Below are 23,286 nucleotides of genomic sequence, written 5' to 3' on the forward strand. Positions count from 1 at the left end.
GTAGAATTGAAGAATGCTTCAAAGAACGAAGACACTGAATTATTATTCAAGAAATTTTAAGTTTGTACACAACTTGTATTATGGCGGCGTATTTTCAGTTTTGATTACGGCTACCAAATCATATAAATTAGAGATGAATTAACCTAAACGTTTACAACATTAACAACATTCGATACCACAGTTCAATAGGGGAACAACTCAAAATTTAAAGGTTTTGAGTTAACAATGCCATTCGATGTAGTCAGCAAAAAAATAGTCAAAAATGTCTTCAATGTGTCATAACATCGAATAACCCTTTCTGAGATTAATTAGTAATTCCGTTATATAATCAAATTTATTGGTTAATTCCTTATTAAAATGTACAATTTCATTGTGTATTGATGAATTCCACTAAATTAAATATAAAAAAATATACAATTTCAACGAAATCAAGGCTTTAAAATTAAAATGAGAATTACTGCAAAAAATTCAAACGCCATTATCTTGGAACAAGGTTTTATGAGTTGTTCCCATATTGAACGTGGGGTATCGATATGTCAATAATAAAATAAAGATTGTCTAACGTGATTTGTACCACAGTGATTCTGTTTTTTTGTCTCATTGACAAACTACCGCAATATGAATGAATGAAAGTTGTTAAAACAAAATTATGCGGAACGTCTTCACTTCGATTTTTTGATTTACGAACCAGTTTATTTTGCGTAGACTTTTTAATTGGAACATAATACGAGTATACAGATTAAAAATAAATCGCACGAATATCTATCTATCTGTTTAAAAAAAAGAAAAACAAAACTCTCGACACTTGTTTTGGGCGGAAAAAAATACCGCGACTTTGGACAGTTTTTTTAGAAATATTTAGCCTCTGATTAATTAATTATCACTCGTTTAAACCATGTCGCAATAACTGATCGGTCCAACTGATGATAGGACAGACATGAAAAGCTAGATGGTGTGATTAGCATCCTAAATATCTGTGAGATCTGTGGGAGAGTGGTATTCGGAAAACTATACGTAGGTGTGGTATGCGGTTCGCTTATCACAATTCACCGTGAACTTACTGTTCTATTGGAAGCAAATGACCGTCTAGCATTGAAATTGATGTCAAAATAAATCCTACAAAAGGGAAAGACAGATGAAAAAAATAGGTAAGTATGTAAATGAGAAATACAATCATATATATATTTATATAGAATTCGAAATGATTAAAAAGTAGGTGCTCGTGAAATGCTTCACGAACAACACATCATTATTATTTGATTAATTATTTGTTTAATTAAATAAAACACAATTTTATAGTACCTACTTATAGTAGTAGTAGTATTTTATAGTAATTTTATAGTACTATAAAATTGTGTTTTATTTAATTAAACAAAAAATTAATCAAATAATACAATGCAGTTCCACCATGAATTGACAGTTAACACTATAAAAGAAAAAAACACATCATTATTTGATCTCAATAGTATACGGCCATCCATAATGTAACCCAAATATTATGTGAGTACTTATATTATTTTAATTAAAAGTCGTTCCCTGTGACGCATTTCGAAAGCTACCTCGTCACATCGGCGGGCCATTGCGGGCGCCGGCGGGGGCATCGCGCAGGTCGGGCGGCAGGGGGCTAGCGGGGGGCGACGCGCCCCTCACCGGGGGTGGGCGCACACCGCCGCTAGTGCAGCCCGGCCCGCCGAGTGGGTGGCACGTCTCCTATAACTCCTGCGTGCCCCAACCGCCCACTGACTGGCTCCAGTCAACACAAAACCCTACCAAATCTAATCTCACATCCTCACCAACGACAGACAACTATCATACACGGTGAGTGAGACTTATTATACACCTGTTAATTGATGACATCAGTCATTTGTTGAGAATATTCGTGTTATTGTACTGTGCTTCAACCTACCGCCCGACCCTTCTTTCTTTCCTTACTATTCGGCGCAACAAAGACTGCCGTTGTATTGTGCATGTGTTTCGATCGAACTTCATTATACCCTTTCAAGAGAGACCGGATACCCGTATATCCATCTCGGTCACTCGTAATTATTTCATTTTTATTGCCAGTCATTAAACATTAAAAAGTGCATTTAAAAAATAATTTATTTAGTTACAAAAATTTTAATATCTGTCACAGTTTCTATAAATAACAACAAACACACCGGATTCATTAGAATTTCAATTCGTATTATGAATAGCACCAGTTTCGCCTCATTAGTTATTACAAAAAACGTCTCAGTGAATAAAAAAGTGTTACTAAAAATATTAATTTTAAATCATGTTAACGACTTTACATTTACCCAAAATTACTTGCGTCTGCTACATATTCAAATTATAATAAATTTCTTGTTTTTTCATTCTGATATTTTTATATTATTTTTTTGTTTAATTGTATTGTAAAAAAACGCTTTGTATGTACCTACTATTAATGTCAGTACCTAATTAAAATCATAAGGATTATTAACAATTTTATATAATTCTTTGCTTATACGTAAATATTTTATAATTTGTATAATATATTGGTATTTTGTTCTGATTTAATTTTGTCCAGACTAATAATTATTATCTGCATCCGAATTTCAAATTTGATTAGGAATTACTTTCAATATTTATTAAACTCTATTAGTAATACCTACATTCCTATAAATATTTTACAAAAAAAATTATAAACCATTCAAAATAATAATAACAAGAATGCAAAATTAAACTAAACGTCATTTTATTCACATGTGGGCAGTAAAACTAAACGTCAAAATTTATTCAAATAAGGAATTATAGCAACAATACAGTGTTACCCTTATTGTCTAATATTGTCTTTGGTTTTACTGTTCTTTTTTTTGAAAGCTTTGTTTATATTCAACCGATGTGGCTAGATTACGACAAACGTCTCATAATAAATTAGGTATAAACCTATAAGCGAGATCTCTCCCACCGCGGATTCACCCACGTTGCACCGGTATGCGCTGTCGCTAATTTTTTTCTCTCATTTTGTTTATTATTTCATCCTGTCAACATGAAATTTTTGGCTCGCGAACGTGCGGTCGGTTTTATTATTATTTTTTTTGCCCGGCTTAGTAGTAGTAGAATGTCATTCATAAAACGGCGAATTTAAAAATAACAAAAAAACTACGCATGCTGTTTGACGTAGGAAATGTCATAGACTCACAGAAGTCCTGCGCGTACATCGAAAATGGGTTAATTATTATAAATGCGGATTAATTAATTATACCTACGTTGTTTACCATTAACATGTGGTTCTAGTCATATAGCACAATTTTATTAATATGCTGAAAGAAAATATTACCTACTTAACCATCGTTTGTAAATTATTTTCGTCCATTAATGTATGTACTTATACATATCCTTACTGCAATAGCAAATGTTTATATCGTTTGATTAGGCTTTTATTGTCATAATATAAAATATTATATCAGTGGCGAAACGTGGAGGTAGGCTGTTAAGTTCCGACATAAATAAAATATGTAATCCAAAGTAAACTTTGTCAGTCATACGTATTTGTTTTTATTGAACTAGGTCTACAATAATTTACAGATGGTGATCGTTAGTTTTTTTTAAATTCAATTAAACCCTGCGTAAAACAAGCCATAATAGAATATAATGGTCAAAAAATATTCGTCTACCTATAAAATATTTAATATGATGCCATTGGATCATACCTTAATTTTAGATATTTTATAGAGAGAAGAATATTTTTTACAGATTATTTTTTGGTATAGGCAGAGCTTAATGAATTAAAAAAAACTGACACTGTAAGATGTATTCTTAATTCAACGAAAACAAAATATAAATATGACAAGAAAAAATGTGCACTATTTTTGTCGGATCGCCCGTGGTATACCTAGACTTTTATGGGTTTGGCTTAGGCAGGGTTTAATGGATTTTTTTTAAAACTTACCAGCATCCTTCCAGCACCTTTTGCAAATTGTATTCTTTGTTCAATGAAAACAATTAATATGTATGACTGACAAAGTTTAGTATACACTATATGTGTCGAATCGTAACAGCCTACCTCCACCCGTCGCCACTGTGTTGGTGGCTTCAAAGAAATAATAAAATTTTTATGTTTTTGTTCGATAAATCTCCTAATATCTCCTGATCGAGGTATACCTTGTGGGGTCTGGAATACGCCTTTGACGCTATTCGAGGGCATTCAAGAGATAATCGACAAGTTGCGCGACAGTTCGTCTCGAATATTTTAGCACTTGTCCTGATCCAGATTTCCCCCTGATTAGCGACGGGAGAAATATCGAGAGTTTTGACAGCTTCAAATACCATCACGGGAGATGGTATCTTTCAAAGTGGCTCGTTATCCGAATTGGAATGGCTGGAGCAACATTCAACTCAGTGTCTGTCACCAAACGCCGTCTATTCGATGCTTACATTCTGACGGTGCTGCTTGAGGTAGCGAATCACGGCGCCTTGCGAACGCTGACATTCGAACAAATGATACAGGTGCATTATTTTGTGCACCGAAAAAAATTACAAACAATGTTAATTTATTATTGTATAAGTATCTTGTATTGGAGTCCCGGAGTTTCAATCCCAGTATTTTTTCAATGTCCATGATTAGACAAAAACATTTGAAGAGTTTTTGACAAAAAAATAATTGTCTACTATAAACAGACGTCATAAATATGAATAATTTATTATCAAATAAACATACTAAACATCTCACATTTAGTAGAACTCTCTTGATTGGTGATCAACTTATGTTATTTTTTGCAAATTATTGTTAACATCCATCGTAGTCCCGTGAAAGTTATGTGATGGAATGGGTTATGTGATAAAAATGGGTTGTTTTTTTGGAGTTATCAATGATTAATTCCGAATTATCGTAATTCCAATATTTTCAATTTAATTATTGCAAACCTTAGTTACCCCCAGTATATAGCAGTGGCGAAGGGTGGATGTAGGCTGTCTGACACAAATTTTGCACACTAAACATTGTATTTGTTTTCATTGAACTAAGACTACACATTATTGCAGATTGTGTTGGTTAATTTTTAGAATTCAATTAAACCCTGAGTTTACAAAGCCATAATAAGTAATAGTTAACAAATATTCGTCTATCTATAAAATATCTAAAAAATATGCAATTAAATCATACGTAATTTTAGATAATTTATGGATTGAAGAATATTTTTTATCGATTATGGTTTGGTAGGCAGGGCTTAATGAATTTTAAAATAATACTAACCAACACCATCTGTAATAATATGTATTCCTAATTCAATGAAAACATAAGTATGACTGACAAAGTTTAGTATGTATTATTTATGGCGGATCTTAACAGCCTACCTCCACCCCTCGCGACTAGTATCTATATAGGTAGGTACATATACTATAATATACCAACAGACTCTTTTGAATTCAGGCTCTAGGGCAGTTACTAAACCTCGAATGGTTTATCTGGATTACTTCCTCTATTATCGAAGATATGGATAATAGTCGAAGAGCCATTGGCAAGAAAATAAGTTAGAATAGTAAGGTAGGTAGGTACCAACAGAGTAGGTTTTTTTTTTCAAAACGTGTGACATTTATAATGTTACTATGATTACACTATTCTGCCCTTCTTAGGAAGAAGGCAGTAACTCACAAAATTTGTGAAATTGAGTTATGAATGCCATCCGTTAGGTAATTTTGAAAGCTATAAATTCTGTTCACTTTAAAATCAGTATTATCACTAAAATACCGTTAAAATCTTTAGTGAACAAATAGACATCTTCTAAAATAATACATTTTTTTTAGCAAAAAGGCAGTAATTTGCACATATTCATTGCAGTTACTGCTTGCTTATTATTAATTTGTTTGTATTTTAACTTCCTATTAATAAAAATTACAACCGTTTTTTTATTAATTCACAGTACTAAAGTTTGAGAAAAAACACATTATGTCATTTATCTCGAAAGTGTGTGAGAGTCAGTTACTGCCTTGTACTTTATACCAAGCGAAAATGACACATAGAAATAAATACCTTTAGAAATTCTTAAAACAAACGATGGGAATGTAATAATTTTAGATTCGAAATCGTAGGGACGGTTTTTACCTGCTACAGACACCCGGGGGTTCATTGTGGGGGGAAAGGGGTTTCAAACTGCGCAAGGGGGCGAAGGACCCCTCTCCCGTTCGCCCACCTTAACAGCCCGCGGGCAGGTGCCGATCCACGATTGAATTACAAACATGCATACTTTACTTTCATACTAACTTCCTCTGTTATGCGTCGAATGCGAGCACTCAGAAATTAATGTTGTGATACCTACCCACCCGCTGTTTTGTGGTACGACGTCTAGACGTTAAACCAGCGGCCCGCATTTTTGTAAAAATAATAAATAATTACTGTAATATTCGCGGCCAAAGTATAAGGGGTCTGGCCACACCAATGACATGTCATTGTTGCACACAGTGCGAAAATAGAAAAAATGCGTTTCCGCTGTTCTTCACACATATTTCTTTACCTTACGAGCCATGGACTGAAACCGTATGCGGTTTAAATCCGTGTGCCATACTAAACTTATGATTTTTGTTCATGAAAATATCGTCTCTGTTCTGGCAGAACACACTAACTGGAGAATACTAGTTTTGAGTAATTTGAATTTGAAGTTGTTAAAATGTTTGAAATCGTCTATCATGTGAGTTTATTAAGTAATCGTAAAAAGGACGACTTTAAAATAAAGACTGTTTATTTATTAAGAAGGTTTCCAGACGGTAAAGTTTGAAATAAGGAACATTTTGGTATAACTAACTCAATAGGTATGTCATTTTTTCGAATTAGTGTCTTCTGCCAGAACAGTGACGATATATTTTCACTTAATTTGTAAGTGTAAGTGTATGCTATAAACGGATACGATCAAATGCTTATAAAATACTTTGTGGAAATATATTTCCATGATCATAAAAGATAAGCTTAGTATAGCATACGGTTCGAGTCCATGGATGGCCTATTATAATATACAGTGGAACCCCGATCTACCGTTCTCGCATAAATCGTTTTCCCGCATGGATCGTTTATTTTAGAAAGTCCCCCCAAACACCCACCACCGCCAATAATCCTATAGTTTTCCTCGATCGATCGTCTAAACTAAATATTATGGTCCCGTCACAAATATTATCCCGATTGATCGTTTTTGTTGAATAATGTTCATTTCGCTTTCGTAGAATTGTATATGATTCATATGAGACCTCTCAGTCGCGTCGCTTTGTTTGAACAGGTCGGTCGGCGCTCAGGCTTGCCTCGCATCTCGTATCACGCAAATAAGTCGCAACTAAAATACGCCCCCCCCCCATGAAGAAAACTAGAACTCTATCTGAGAAGCTGAAAATAATTCAAGACGTCGAAAAAAATCCAGAAGAAAACTGAGTTTTTTATTAAAAATAGGTATATCCCACATTTATCGTTTTTTTTGTGTCCATTGAAAACTAGAATCGGCGTTTCACTGTATAGTGTATCGTATGTCCAAAAAGAACGTAATTTATGATTTTTTAGCCGCTTGATGTCAATGATAGTAGACATTCTGCTTTTTAGTTTTAGGAATTTCGGCTTTCTGTTCTATATAGAATAATAACCAATGGTTTGTGTTTTGTATATGTACAAGTACGTATCAGTGTGAGTGATCATGCCCATTTGATGTTAGTTGCAGCTTTGTTGTAGTTTGGTTAATACTTTACAGGTAGGTTAGCAATTTGTGAGAAATACGCATCTTTATAAGATTTGGTATAATTTAATAATAATTGGTTTTGTCTGTTTCGAGGCCCACTTTTAAATTTTATGACAAATCTATTGCGTAAATTGCGTTAAAGAAAATCGCCGCTGTATATATTGTATTTTATTTTAATTAATCAATTTCTTTCCACGTGTAGGACATCCGTAATTTAATAGAAATAACTTCAAACATACAGCATTTTGTGTCGCTACTTTTAAAAATCAGCCAAGTCCACCTTTAGGTATTTTTTACTTTTTTGTGAAAACATTTCTGCATTGTCAAAATGTGGAATTTATTAATTTTAAATATTCTATAAGTACTCGAAATAATATAAACTTTCACCCTTGTGACTGTGTATTTGAGAAGACAAAAAGCTGTTTTTCTCCTATTCATCTATTATGGACTTGGCTGATTTTGAAATCTAGCGACACAATTTTGAAAATATCTCATGCATATACCTACCCACTAGAGAAAATCTTTTTTAGAAAATATAATTTTGACCATGAACAGTACTTATGTAGGCCAATCTCAATATTATGACTTGGTTCAACTTTCTGCCATTATCATTATCATAATTCAACGTCTTCAAGAACCCTCATTGATGCTGTATCTCCTTTATCAAGTCACCATATCCTGAGCATCTTGTTCCCTTTCGCTCTATGGCCAGAATATTTTTGAGTAGTTGTGTGTGTGGAGAAAACCAGACGTTGGTTTTGTAATTAAGGCATTTATTGATACGTTGATTTAAAACACGGAAGCCGATAGCCAAGAATTAACGCAAATTGCTTTGCATTGATAATAGTAGTAGATAATAGGTTATAACTACTAGTTGAAATCGTCGTTATTTAGTAGGATGCCCGTAGCTTAATTGCAGTCTAGAATCTAGCAGTTACAGGTTCATGTCCCGTCGAGTGTCGTATTTAAAAAAAAGATTTTTTTTAGTGGGTACCTACATGTACCTACGCGATGTTTTCAAATTATGTATGTTCAATGTATTATAGAATGTTACATTCTCAAATCTTGTGAATAATTACTCGTTGCATAAAAGAAGTAGTTTATTACAAATAACCAATGACATTAATATGGACGAAGCATCTGGAAAAAAAATGACACTCACTTTTTTGTCGGGTCTGCCGAATGGCATACCTAATCTGTTCTAACGCCATTACAAGAAAGATGATATTGCTATAAATTCCCGATGCTTTTTATCGGGTCTGCCGAATGTTCGGTTCGCTCAAATGAACATTGACACTAGAAACACTGTTCTAACGCCATTACAATAAAGGTGATATTGCTATAAATTCCTGATGCGTGATATCGCATAATGGAAATTGTGTGACGTCTACCTATACATGTGCGAATGTCGCTATGCGCGAATTTACTTGCTTGCTACTGTATTGAGTGCGTTGTCCATTAATAATGACATTGCAAATAACTTCATTCTTAGATCGAGAACTTAGATTAAATAATATCGAGAACTAAACCAAGATTACTGATAAACGTACATAAGGAAGTATTGTATAACGGTGACTTCGTAGTTTTTTTTAAACACACCACATAAGTGATTCTATCTGTCGGATAAAATGTTTTTGGGGGCACTCGTGACGTCATAGTTAACCCACGGAGCACAATTACAACAGCCCACCTGCCGCCCGCTTCTGCCCACGAAAAAAGAAACACCTGTGCTGTTTAGGCCCCCATAGACGGACAGTTCTCGTAGCAGTTTGAACATGGCACAGACAATAACTGTTCAATAACTGTACGTTAGTGGACACACCACAGATCAGTTTAACTACCCCATTTAAAATCTGTCGAACTGTCAACAGACGTGCCCATATACGTACAGTTATTGTCTGTGGCAGATCAAGTGTCAAAAACTATGGAGGTTATGTTCGCCGAGATCATACACAGGGGTGCCATGTGTTAAATTAGTTTTAAGTAGGGTATACTTGAACGAACGATTGATCTACGAATATTTTTACTTTGTTAGATTTATTATGATTACAATTTATTGTTTGTGTAAATATATGTCCAGATTCTTTTATTTTGAATAAATTATTCATAGTATACTTATTGTTGTTTTAATAAAATTTAATTAAGATAAAATACATACGTATTGTTTTATTTAAATCAGGGTTATATACATTAAATTTGTGTAATATGTTTTATTCAATCACCAAAACAATTTACTTATTGGTTTTGAATAATATCTATTAATTTGGTACATATTATAACATTAACTTAATACTAAATTTACGTAAGTACATATTTCTTTTGTCTAGATTTATTTTACATCAAGTTTACATTTTATTTTTTTATTTACATTTAAGTAGTGGAAAATATTGTTTGCGGTACCTAGTTGACACCACAATATTCGTAATTATATAATATGAGTATCTCGCAAAAGAACTAACACGCAACAAAAATAATATACTTCTTACGAACGAACTATGACAGAACTGTCAAAATTTGCCGCCAAATCGCGCCAGCTACTCCTACTTTACGTTACCAGCATCTAACGTCAAACGAGAACTTTCGGCTAGTTGAAATTCCAACAGTTTTACAAAAACACGGGAGTGGGGGGTCGCTGGCAGTTTGAACATGGCACATATCTGAAAGGTCGAAAAGTGTCCGTCTATGGGCGCCGCAGATTATCTACCAAAGATAACTGTATAGTTATTAACTGGCATGTTCAACCTGTTACGAGAACTGTCCGTCTGTGGCCGGCATTTCTTTCGCATTATTTCTCAGAGGAAGAATCTCCCCCTCTTTTTAATGCAACTTGTAGCTGCAGTAATTATAATTTTTATTATTCCTATATTTTACTGTCGCGTAAGAGACATTTAGCAGTTTTAACGCGTTAAGTTGCTTTTGAAAAAAAAAACATTTTGACTTTAAGACGATACTTCAGTGAAACGGCAAATAATTTTCAACTATAGGCGCGACAATATTTTGGACTCGCTGGCAATCAAGGTGTGAATACGTCAAATTGTTTCGTGATGGCGACGGGGGTATTAATTTTTAAATCGTGTAAAGATGACTAAAAACGTTACCCATTTACTTGAAAAAGAAAACATGTCAATGAATATATTATTATTGTTACTAATAGAACAATAAACAGAACATTAAATGGACGCATGTTGGATTTATATGACACATTATATTTCTTTCGGCAGGCGTCGTTTGCACAATCTTCGCGTCGCGTAGTCACGATCGTTTTAGACCGTGTCCCAGCTGAGGTATAGCCTTAATTATTAGTATTAACCAGACCATTAACCATTAACCAGAATAACAATATAATATGTAGGTTATATTTAGCTCGATGGGTGTCTGGGCCTTGGTATCATCCAGTGGCGAAGGGCAGTGATAATGCCGCCCCTACGCTACGCCAAAATGCCGCCTCATTTTTTATCATCCTTTCATGAGTCCAATATCTAAGAAATGTGTTGTAAAGACTAAGGATACATTGCTAACAAAATATAAGACTAATTATTATTCGCAAATCTGCACGTGTCGTTTCTGGTCATAAAGGACGTCGAAGGGCAACGGAAGTAAACTAGATATCGCGAACCCGACAAAACCAGTGAGTTAATTTTTTTAATGGAAAGATATTTTCGTTATTACTAAGTTTAGGTTATATACATTCCAAATGATTTTCTTCGATTTGCCGCCCTTCGAGTAACTGCCGCCCCCAAGGGACGCTCAATCTACCTACCCCCACGGGAAGTTACTGGCAAAGGGTGCTTGTTGAAGGTAGGTAGGCTGTGGTAGATAACTTAAAACAATTGGCGTTACCAATGGCAGGTTAGTTCTGCAGCTTGGGAGGGCAAACAACTGATGCTCCCGATTTTAAGACAATTATCAGGAACACACAAGTCAATGCTACCATTTTATATCTAAAAAAATTCTAGACCACTGAATGGTTGTTATATCAGTTCCATGCGGCTCCGTAGTGACCATGTAAAATCTTTTCTTTCAGACACGTTTTAAGCGTCGTGGAATGCGGCTGTCATACATGACGGGTGGAGTTAGGGAACCTAAAATCAGGTCAATACCTACTATTAATAATGGTAGAGTACTCATTTACACCGCGTATAAGGCGAAAAAATACGTTAATGTTAATCTATGGAGCTAAGTTCTTACGTAGTTGTTTCCCTGTAGAACTAGGGCTATACAGCTAAAATAATAATTGTAACTATGTCACATAACTTATTCATCATACAGGATTTGCTGATCATCTTTTAACATTATAATAACGTATATTAGGTAAAATTGTCGAAGGGTGGAGGTAGGCTGTTAAGATCCACCATAAATAGTTCACATTAAACTTTGTCAGTCATACGTATTTGTTATCATTGAACCGCCCAATTGAAGTAAAACCAGGGCTCGAAATGGAGCGCCGTTCCGGTTCATAAAATCCCCAAAACTATCGCTCCGTCTCGTGGAAAAAATATTTGACAGTATGAGCTAGATAGGCCGTATAACAAAAAATCTAACACACTTCTTTTGATAAAATACATATAAAATTAAATAATTGAATATAAACTTTCTTAATATTTTCGTAAAATTATCAAGCGCTTTTTAATTAATATTTAATTATACCCTGCGAAAGACAAGCCATAATAGAATATATTAGTCAAAAATACTCGTCTATCTATCTATAGAATATCTAAAATTATGCCATTAAATCATACATAATTTTGGATATTTTACAGATCGAATAATATTTCACAACGTTTTTATTAGGTCGTATTCTTATTATTGTCCGGTGGTTGTTTATCCAATACAAATCTTGCTATCGATTTTTAACTAACTTCCCGACTAGCTAGACATTTGAAACTTTTAGAAATATCAGAACACGATGCCAATGCATTCTTTTAATACTTTTAGCCATCTTTAAGTAGAATTGAATTCATTTTCAGTTAATTCTGTTTTGTATGGAAAGTTATTTCGGAAGAAATCCGTAATCCAATCCACTATTATTGGTTGCTAAGGGGGTGGTCCTAGCAACTAAATTATCAATATATCCGTGCGTTACTATGGAAATAAAAATGACATTTCAGTATTCTATATTTGTTTGTTTGTTGCAAAATAGCAAAAAAAAAATGATTTGTTGACAATTGCCTTATTTGTCCTAATTAATTATTAATACATAGCATGTCAAGTTTATATGATTCAACAGAAAATTTAAAAACGTTGTATATAAAAAGTTCTTTTCATCTTGTAATTATTTTGAGATAATTATTAGGTAGGTATATAATTAGTTCAATATACTTTATATTATTGTCAATATTTTTCTAATAAAGACGTACAATTATATACGACAAATTATTAATATTCTTAACTCAATCCGAGGCAGTTTATTACGTGATTATATTTTTATTCTTTGTGTCTTCCACAGGTTTATTTCGGTAGGCCTACAAACGCATCCTTTTTTTCGAAATACACCCCTCAGCCGTCGGCCGGAGGTTAAAAAAACCAATGTGGGGGTGGCATTGGCTGGAAATAAAGACAGACATGGGGTTGATTTCTCCCCTCTTGAGATATTCTCATTTTGACGACTTTGCACGCGGTTGACTGGAGATAATGATTAGAAAGGCCTACGGACTAATATTATTAAAATGTAGAGTAGTAACAGCATGGGCTTAGTGACGCCAGGCAACTGAAATTCAACAAATTTAAGACATAGGTATTTTGGTTCTATACACTTATCCTGGATAAAGCGACAAACACATTTTGAAAATAGCCGATACACTGGATTATTTGTTAGTTTGGGTTAGCTTAGGTTAGGTTAGGTTATTCTAACAAATAATCCAGTATATCGGCTATTTTCAGAATGTGTTTGCCGCTATATCCAGGATAAAGATGAAGATAAAGATTTGGGTGTATTGTATGATGCAAAGTTCACTTTCAATCAGCATATTCTTAACATCAGTACTAGATCTAGCAAAATGCTTGGCTTTGTTATGAGGGTTTCAAAATCATTCGAAAACGTCCGAGTGCTACGTACATTATACGTATCATTTGTGTTGGATCGAGTCCACAATAGATTTCTTAGATTTCTCTACTTAAGAACATACGGGTTCTTTCCTTATGATAATGACAATAAAATGAATTTTCCGACTCGTTTTCTTCTGGGTATGCTATCAATGCAATCCCTGTCTACCCGAAGAGTGATTTTTCTTTTAAAGCATTTCTTTTTACTTCTTCGTGGGTTCATTTACAATCCGTATATACTGGCAAATATTAATTTCCATGTTCCCACCAATATCACTCGTAGCTCCACGGTCTTCAAGATACTTCGTCGCAGGACAGATGTTATGTTTCATGATGCTGTGTATCGTGCAATTAGCTTATTTGATGACACCATAAAGGTTGATTTGTTTTTTATTAACTATATAATGTTTGTGGACGTATTAAATAGGCTAAATTTATAATTGTATAAATTATCATATTTCATTGATATTTACACATGCTGTCTTTTTATTGTTATTTGTAATTAAGATGTTTTTATACATTTTTGTATTTATTATGTATTATGGCGCATTGGCCAATAGCTGTAATGCCGTAATACTCTTTTTATAAATAAATAAATAACTGACTTGTACTCATATTTTTTTATTTAGAATATAGAAACAATGACTAATAAAATACAATACAAAATTATAAATAGTCATGAAATTAATAAAAAATAAGTAATTACTAAAATAGCAACCAATATAAAGAAATATATATTATATCAGCGACGAAGGGTGGATGTAGACTGTTAGATCCGACATAAATAGTGCCTATGAAACTTTGTTAGTCATTCGTATTTGTTTTCGCAAGCTATAATAATTATATAGCATCATGAAACATCACATACCTATATCCTGTTCGATTTGACTGACTATGTTGTATTATTTTTACACATTTGTTGTGGAAAATGTAGTAAACATGCATAGATAAATCAGTAAGATTTTTTTTTCTTGTGGGTGTATTTTTCAGAAGTCGAGTCTCAGCAGTGACGGGTTTTAGAAGATTTTGAGGCCCCCAACGATAAAAATAAAATGAAAACCATAACTACCAACTTTACAGCGTACCTAGTAAAAATGGCAATGTATTTCATTCTCTACCAGATTATTATTGCAAATCACAGTGGTGGCACATAATAATATAAGTGGATTACTTTTTTGTGTAACTACGTCTGTTTGAGAAGTTAGGTATGTTATGTTACACTTTGGGTAATATTTTATGTCTAGGTACTCAATTTGTGAGAAATATGTACGCATATTTTAAAGATTTAATAATCGTATGACGTCATGAAAATGGAGATCCGTACCCTGTTATACCACACAATATGGTATGGTGTAAGCTAGTTCCCATTCATGTTGTGTTTGAATACAATTTCTCTTTTGTCTGATTCCGACAGGAATAAATTCGTAGCTAGAATAATTTATATAAGAAGTATTGGTAGCTAGAAAAGGCCTTTAAAAGGTTGCGATTATGGAGAGAAAATTATCAATTGGCCGTTCAGAATAGTTAAAAAACAGGGCCGCTGTTTGTAATAGTTATAGAACAGGTTAATAAGATATACACGTAACCAAGGCTTTGAAGCAGGGTACTTTATGACGTTCAGGCAATGACATTATTAATGGACGACGCACTCAATACAGTAGCTAGCAAGTAAATTCGCATGTATAGGTAGACGTCACGCAATTTCCATTATGCGATATCACGCATCGGGAATTTATAGCAATATGACCTTTATTGTAATGGCGTTAGAGCAGTGTTTCTAATGGCAATGTTCATTTGAGTGAACCCGTTCGAACCGAACCATTCGGCAGACCCAACAAAAAGCATCAGGAATTTATAGCAATATCACCTTTATTGTCATTATGGCGTTAGAACAGATTATGCCATTCGGCAGACCCGACAATAAAGTGAGTGTCATTTTCTTTTCCAGATGATTCGTCCATATTAATGTCATTGCGTTTAGGACATAGAACCCAAGCAAAACAAAGTGAGCCGACTGCCCTCATAAATTTAAATCCGCGTTACATTTACGTGACACATTTAAATGCATATCATTATGATGTAGGCGTGAAAATAACATATTCATTAAAATTATGTCTTCTTTAACATTGTGTCCATGTGCTCCGTCTGTCATTGTGTCCATGTGCTCCGTCTGTCATTGTGGAGAAACACCATTCTGCATGGCACAAAAGTGGTTCATTAATTTTATATAATGACAACACGCAATGAAAAGCTAAAAGTGTACCTAAGAGTAAATCGCGGCGCGGGGTGTTGAAAGGGGGAGCGTAAATTCCACCCCCGCCCCCGCCCGACGTATTGATTCCATAAGCGCCCTTCTTCCGCCCTTCGCAGACCGCCTACCCCCGATGCCGCCCACATAAAATGCTGACCAGATAATCTTTGTTCCTTGTACCAGAACTTGGGTACAAGGAACACTTACACCGCGTCTGAAATATATCCCGTACTTGGGAATGGATTTATAGCATAAAGCTATCGACGTCGGTTATATTATTATAGGTAATTAGCCTGTTGCGATTGGGTATTTAATATTGTATGTATTTTGTTCTAATTAATTGCATCGAATAAGTTATGTAGATGAGGTATTTGGGTAGGCTAGCAACTAATTATTATACCCATCACTTTGTGTAGTCTATTACTCTATATCAGTGTTTTCCAAACTTTATGTTACTACGCCTCCCTTTTAAAAAAAAAATCTTGGCGCCTCCCCCCTTTATTTCATTAAATACTACAGACACCTTTTTAAATGGTCAACAATGAAAGTAGGTACTAATACAAGAATAAAAAAAAAATATAAAAATAAACAAGGTTTTACTACTTATATTATATTCATTTTTAAATTAATTTGTTGTTCATGCGATGAATGTGCATGTTTATTAGCACAATCAATTTCAATAGTAGTCAATCCAAATTCATCATCCTTCATTGACAAATGGATTCATGGGCCCCACATCCCGAAGCGGGCCCCCAGGCCAGGATCTTTGGCGGACCCACCCACCTATCGCTGAGGTTAAGGGCAGTGTGGTGCTCTAATGTAGTGTTTCCTAAATTATACACGGGAGTTATCATTTATTTAAATAAATATATCAATCATCATATAGGTATCACATAAAATATTTAAAAGCCTTGTAACAAAGCAGCGCCTTTTTTTACTATTAACAAAATAATGTGAAAAGTGCATTAGCAAACTAACCAAGAACTCAGTAAATAGATTTTTGATTGCTTCAATATATCTGGCGCAGAAATAATTTAAAAGTGGAAACATGGCGAACTTATTTTTTTCGTAATTTTGATTTCCAAAGATCCAATTTTTTACGAATGCCTTCACTTTGTGATGGACTATATTATAGGGTATATAGTCCATAGTCTATTGCGATTAAAGATTTAAATAAAGTTGTTCTATCTATACTTTATGTTTATATAGATAGAGCATATTATATGTATGGAATTGAAACAAAAAATGGCCTTTGGTTTACTAATGAAGTTAGCTGCAAGTGATTTTGCATTGTAGGTTAATTTTGAAGACAATTTTACAACATTCTACTATGGCATTCCACTATAATTTAATATTCACCTAATTAGTTAATTATATATTACGTCATGGTAATATTATGTGCAGATATGGCCAAAATAATTAAATTCATAGGATTATAATTTATACATTTCACATATTGCCCTATCAAATCATATATTTGAATATAAGACTAGCTATAAATACTTTCTAGACAATTTTGTATAGGCAGCCAAAAGCAATAATATATTGACCATTTTTTGAGATCTATAATCACATACAACAACAGACTTCAAACCATAAGGCGAGTTGCCATTTTCTTCTTGGGGTTGCCAATAGAAGAAGGAAATAATGAATTTGTTACCAGTAGAACCACACGTAGGTACATACAGTAATTATTGCTCGACTCGAAAATCGAACTACCTACATACCTCCAAGATTCTTAATACAAAATGCGCCAAACCACAAACCAAAGAGGTGCTACCAACATTGTAGGGTTCGTTCTTCGCTTGAGAGCCAATTTGGCGGAGAAGAAGGCTTAGTTGTAAATTGTAAATAATATTAGTGTGTTTAGTGACATCCCTAGGCGACGTGCCGCCCTTGTCTATACAGCTTATGTCATCTTCTACTAATTTAAAACAATTAATTGCAGTTCGTACACCACTGCCTGTATCACTGTGAAATGTGTTTTAAGCGAATGTTTTCCGTTTAAATGTTTAAATCCACTGTTTAAATCCATTTAAAAACGTGATGGCCAAATTCGACTTGAAAAATCCAGATGTTTATCAGCCAGGCGGGAAGAAAAATTGTGCTTTCTAAAACTCATGGTAGGAAATGTGGACATGGAACAGAACAGCGATAAACAGAACATGAAAAAACAACGGTGACAAAACATTAGATATGTTGTAATTCCAATTTTTTATTGTAAATGCAGTCATTAATAAATTATTATCTACACACATTCGCATTTTTCTAATTTTTATTTATTAAAATCCATAAATCTTGTAGTCGATACAGTTTCTAATTCGTGAATAATACCAAAAAGTGCATCTTGTGTTTGTTTAAATACCATTTTATTCATTTAAAAATATACTTGGAATAATTTTATTAACACACGGCTCACATGCTATGTTAGTATGATTGCAGGGGTCGAAATGGACCGGAACGCACCGGAGCGCCGTTAAATATTTTGACCATCTGAGCTAGATAGACCATAATATAATAGAAAATCTAACACACTTATTTTTATAAAATACACATAAAATTTGATAACTATGTAAATAATAATATCTTCAGAAAATATTCGAGCGCTCCGGTTCGTAAACTGTTCCATTTCGAGCGCTGTATGATTGACGATTTATGTGCCGCAACAAACGCCGCTGGTTATCGACATCTGACTGATCTACGATATTCATATTATTATCTTCTCCACATAACGGGATAATAATTTTTAATATTAATAATTTAATATTGTAACAGAATTTTTGTGTGTTTACCGGTCTTCTCGGATATCGAAACAGGCAAATGTAATGAAAATCTTTGACCAATAGATTCACACCTTATTCACACAGGTCGCGCCAAGCGGCGATGTTAGGGATGCGAAAAACCCGGACGGCAAAAGTTCGAAATATTTTGAATGATTTTATTAGAAAAATATGTTTTAAATTACATAACCTCAATCTTATGATGAAAGGGATATTACGGCGGATGATATTAAGATTAGGTATTAATTATTGCTATTATAAAAATTTCTTGAAATAGTTTTACATAATTTGTGCTTGTTGAAAAATACCTGTCTATCTATTTAAATTAAATTTAAAAAAATTGTATATGGAATAAAACGTCATTCAAAAAATTGTATTAATTAAGTAGATAGTTATTTAGTTAGATAGGTACATACTTGTTTTAAAATGATAAAATATTGTATTTTGTTTCTGCATTTTATCTGATTGATGTGGTGTTTCGAATCGAATTGAACCTAAGCACATATTTTGCACACAGTATCTCATTTGAAACATACAGCCGAATGCTATTATAGGACTATGCTTATATTTCCGTTAATAACTTCCTATGGATGCTATCATTTACGACCAAACTAAACCTGCTTCTCAACATCTTTGTTTATGACATTGTTTTGAAAGATAGATTATTTGCAGTGTCGGAGAATGGGCGTCTCGCGCAGCTGACATGGAGGTGGCGCTGCCCGGGCCTCTGGCCTTGGACTGCGAGGACATGTTCAAAGAGATCACCAAGAAGCTGTACGGGGAGGAGGGGGCGCTCGACTTCCCGGAGCGGGGCTCGGACCACGACGACGGCTCCTCGCTCAAGCCGGAGGACCACATCACGGCGTTCGGCCTTGCCGCCCTCATGCAGAACGGCTTCCCACCACCAGGCATTCTGCACGCCAACTTTCAACCCAAGACCAACCCCGCGGCCGAGGACAAGTGGACGGCCACCGAAGAGTCATTGCAGTGGACTGCGTCGCGCATCGCCAGCTACAACCCTGCGCAGAAGCTTTTCAAGTGCGTGGACTGCGAGTGTGTGGGCTTCCTATCCAGGGTGGCGGAGCACTGGCTCGGCACCCACTCCAACGCCAGGGTCTTCCAGTGCCCGCAGTGCGCATACGGCAGTGCGTGGGCGAGGTGCGTGCGCATACATCTCGTCAGGGAGCACAGCATGCCCGACGACAGGGGCACCGATTCCCTCGTCAAGAATAATCCTGTTCTCGACGAAGTCACCAAATATTTACAACGGCTGAAAGTGAAGGTGGACGGGTCATCTCCTCAGCCGGCGCCGGCGGCCGTCGGAAGGGCTCCGGCCGCTTCCCCGCCCGCAGTCACCCCCGCGGCGGTGGCGGGCGCCGCTAAAAGATACGGATGCCCCGCATGCCCTTATGCCACTGATCGCAGAGATCTTTTTACGCGCCACGAAAACATACATCGTGATGAAAAACCTTTCGAATGCTACGTGTGTCAAAAACAATTCAACCGTGCAGATCATGTCAAGAAACATTTCTTAAGAATGCATCGAGACCATCCTTACGATTTAAATAGAATAAGAAGACAGATACCGAAGTCGTCTCCGGGGAACTACTATCCTAAACCCGCTCCGGATCCGATGACGCAATCCAATGCACCGGGTCCCGCCGAACAGGCTTATTCGAGACCCTCGCATCCGAAAAACGAACACAACATTCACCAGATCAAATCGGAACACGACGGAAACGCTCTTACCAAAAACAACGGTACCAAAAAGAAAGGGGAGAAAAGATATTCATGCTGCTATTGTCCGTGGTCTGGCGTCGATAACTGGTGCCTGAAACGCCATCTGAATACTCATCTGAAACCTTTTGTCTGCGCCCTCTGTGATTATAAAGCCGCCCGCTCCGAGAGACTCTCTACTCATGTGTCCAAAGTCCACAATAAAAAGGCTTGCGGGAAATGCTCTTTCTTAGCCGAAGATCAGGCTCAACTCAACATCCATCTTCAAGAACAGCAGTGAGTTTGATACCTATTTAATTATGAATTAGTGATAATTTTCTTAAATCTGGTTTAACCAAAGACACTAAAAATCCTTCTTCTATAGAGATGGAGCCTGAACATTTGACATTGAAGCAAAAAAAGGACCTCTGGTCCACTGATTGAGTTAGCTACAAGTAACTTAGCATTGCAGTTCATTTCTAATTCAGAATTTGATCACGACATTAAAAGCTGCTCGGTTATCGTGGGCGTTAATAATACTACACTTCTGCATTATTATACAATTTGTGTAAAACAGCTTAAGTTAATCACAATGAACATAAAAAATGGCAGCCATCACATGAGTAAAAAAATCGGAATGGGAACTGAATGATGTTAACAATATCATGAATTTGCTAAATACTGTCAAATGTTATTTCAGAAATAACGTATAAGTCTCCTTCTATTTATAATCTAATTTCTTTGGATATAACTTTTGAAATATTACTTTTATTGATTTCAGCCATGTGGAAAATCGCAATATCAAAGTTCCCAACACGATGCTGAGGGCAGGCTACAGCGGAGCCCCTTCCACCCCGCTGATGCCAACGTTTGGGTAAAAATTTCAATCCTTCTTTTTGGCATGATACGCTTAGCAAGGGAACTCCTCGGTGTCGGTGTCATTTTCTATTCGTCTCACTATTTTTATTCTAACACACTAATTTGTCTTCTTTCATTCTTTCGACCCCTCCTTTTAGTTTCGCTCTTATGATTTATTATGATTAAGCATTTACCTTCTAAGAGATCAGGGCGTCAATTAACAATGGCATTAACACAGCACGCAACATTTAGCCAGGGCCCGTCTACGGATCGACCCTCGCCGAGGGCAGAGTGATATTAATTTTTTGATGAAGGTCTTTTCCGCTGACAGCTCCCCGGGCGATGGAAGCGGCGGCGGGGGCGGCGTGGGCGCTGTGAGGCAGTGGCGTCCCCCTCGACAGCAGGGGGCGGCGCGCCTCTTCAACTACATGGAGGCGTCAGACGGCTCCGACCAGGATGACTACTCCGATGGGAAGGCTTTCGCCCCCCTCCCAGAGCGCAGTGTTCAGGATTTTCCTGAAGCGGGAGACGCCGGCGCGGCGACCGCCGCATCTCCCGCTCGCGCCCCCGAGCCCAAGAGGAGGTCGCCCAAGAAGAAGAGGTCTCACGATAAGGAAAACAAAAAGTCCAATTTCTCGTGCAATATTTGCTCTGCGTCATTCAAGACGGCGAGTCTGCTGAGCGAGCATTCGCGCCGCCACTCGCCCGTCTGCCCCCCCTCCTCCCTGCGCTCCCCCCTCCTCGTCTCCAACTCCGCCTCGCCCCTCTTCGATTTCCGGCTCGAGGGTTTGGACGATTCGGGCGGGGTCGTTTGGGACCTGGACGAAAACGGCAGGCACTCCAAGAGATCCAGGAAGCAGAGCCGACCCAAGAAAGTTATTCAGATCGCGTCGGACCCTCCGACCGGTCTGCTGGCCACAAATGAAATCACTTCCATACACGACGATGTCACGCCGTCGGCTCGGATAACTTTCCCCCGTACCAAAGTCTCCCTAGCTCCTTCGAATAATTTAAAACAGATAGACCAAATCATATGCAACCTGGTTAAGCATAAAGAGAACCGATTGCCCGCTTTAAACATCAACATGAACAGGAAACCCTCCGCTAAAAGAAAAATTTCTCTATCAGTGTACGGTAAGCTGCAGAAGATGATACAGACGTTTGAAAAGTCTCACGTCCCGAAAGAAGTCGACGAGCGAACTGCTCTGATGAGGGCCAGAAAAATTGCCTGCACTTTCTTTCTTGACAGTTCGATGAACAAAAAACCAAATGTCGTCTTCAGGTGCAAGCTTTGCCGCTTGAAATTTAAACGCAGATTCGAAATATGCATCCATTATCAGTATTGTAAAAACAAAAAAATGAAACCAAATAATTAATGTTGAGTCTACTCGTGTCGTCTCGAAATCAGTGCCTACATTTGAATGAAGTAGATTTAGCTTCTTAGTGTACCTGCCGTTAATTTTACCTTATTGCCGGACGTCTCCCGGAAATAATTTTATGGTAATACTAGTAAGAACCTCCTTTTTATTATCTATGGAATATAAGATGGCAGCCGGCATAAAAGCTTGAAACAATGTTAAAATAGTATGAAAACCCGACTTCCTTTGAAAGTTTCAATGTGATAAATAAATATTAGCCATTTTATGAGTGAATATTGTAAAATGGTCACCATTGTGGTTAACTCCAGCTGTCATATTTCAGTGTTACCAAATTTACCATCTCCAAAACAACCCATTTTTGTCTATTGAAGTTGTAAAATATAGATTGTAGTCTTAAGTTTTCGATTCATAATAGTGATTATGTTGTCAACATTATTTACCGTAAACATTGTCCCGAGTGATCTGTTAAAATTTTGTTGCATAATATGTGAATCCAAATTATTTTTATGTTATTTTAATTTAAGAAAGACAATTTTACTATTGTATTTTAGTTTGTAATGAATAAATGTATTAATAAAATTATTCTT

At 35.9% G+C, this 23,286-nt stretch overlaps 1 protein-coding gene across 1 annotated transcript; it reads left to right on the plus strand.

Annotated features, from left to right (window-relative positions):
* Positions 1-1,674: 1,674 nt before the first annotated feature.
* On the plus strand, positions 1,675-23,268 carry LOC147070899 (uncharacterized). Its single transcript, XM_085949090.1, has 4 exons — positions 1,675-1,818; positions 19,419-20,759; positions 21,244-21,336; positions 21,652-23,268. Exons 2-4 carry the CDS (start codon positions 19,450-19,452, stop codon positions 22,694-22,696), a joined length of 2,448 nt encoding a protein of 815 aa, XP_085805216.1. The 5' UTR covers positions 1,675-1,818; positions 19,419-19,449; the 3' UTR covers positions 22,697-23,268.
* Positions 23,269-23,286: the final 18 nt, after the last annotated feature.

The sequence above is a fragment of the Rhyacophila brunnea genome, unplaced genomic scaffold (genome assembly GCF_057557595.1).
Source record: "Rhyacophila brunnea isolate RB1 unplaced genomic scaffold, BYU_Rbru_1.0 scaffold_21, whole genome shotgun sequence".
Classification (NCBI taxonomy): domain Eukaryota; kingdom Metazoa; phylum Arthropoda; class Insecta; order Trichoptera; family Rhyacophilidae; genus Rhyacophila; species Rhyacophila brunnea.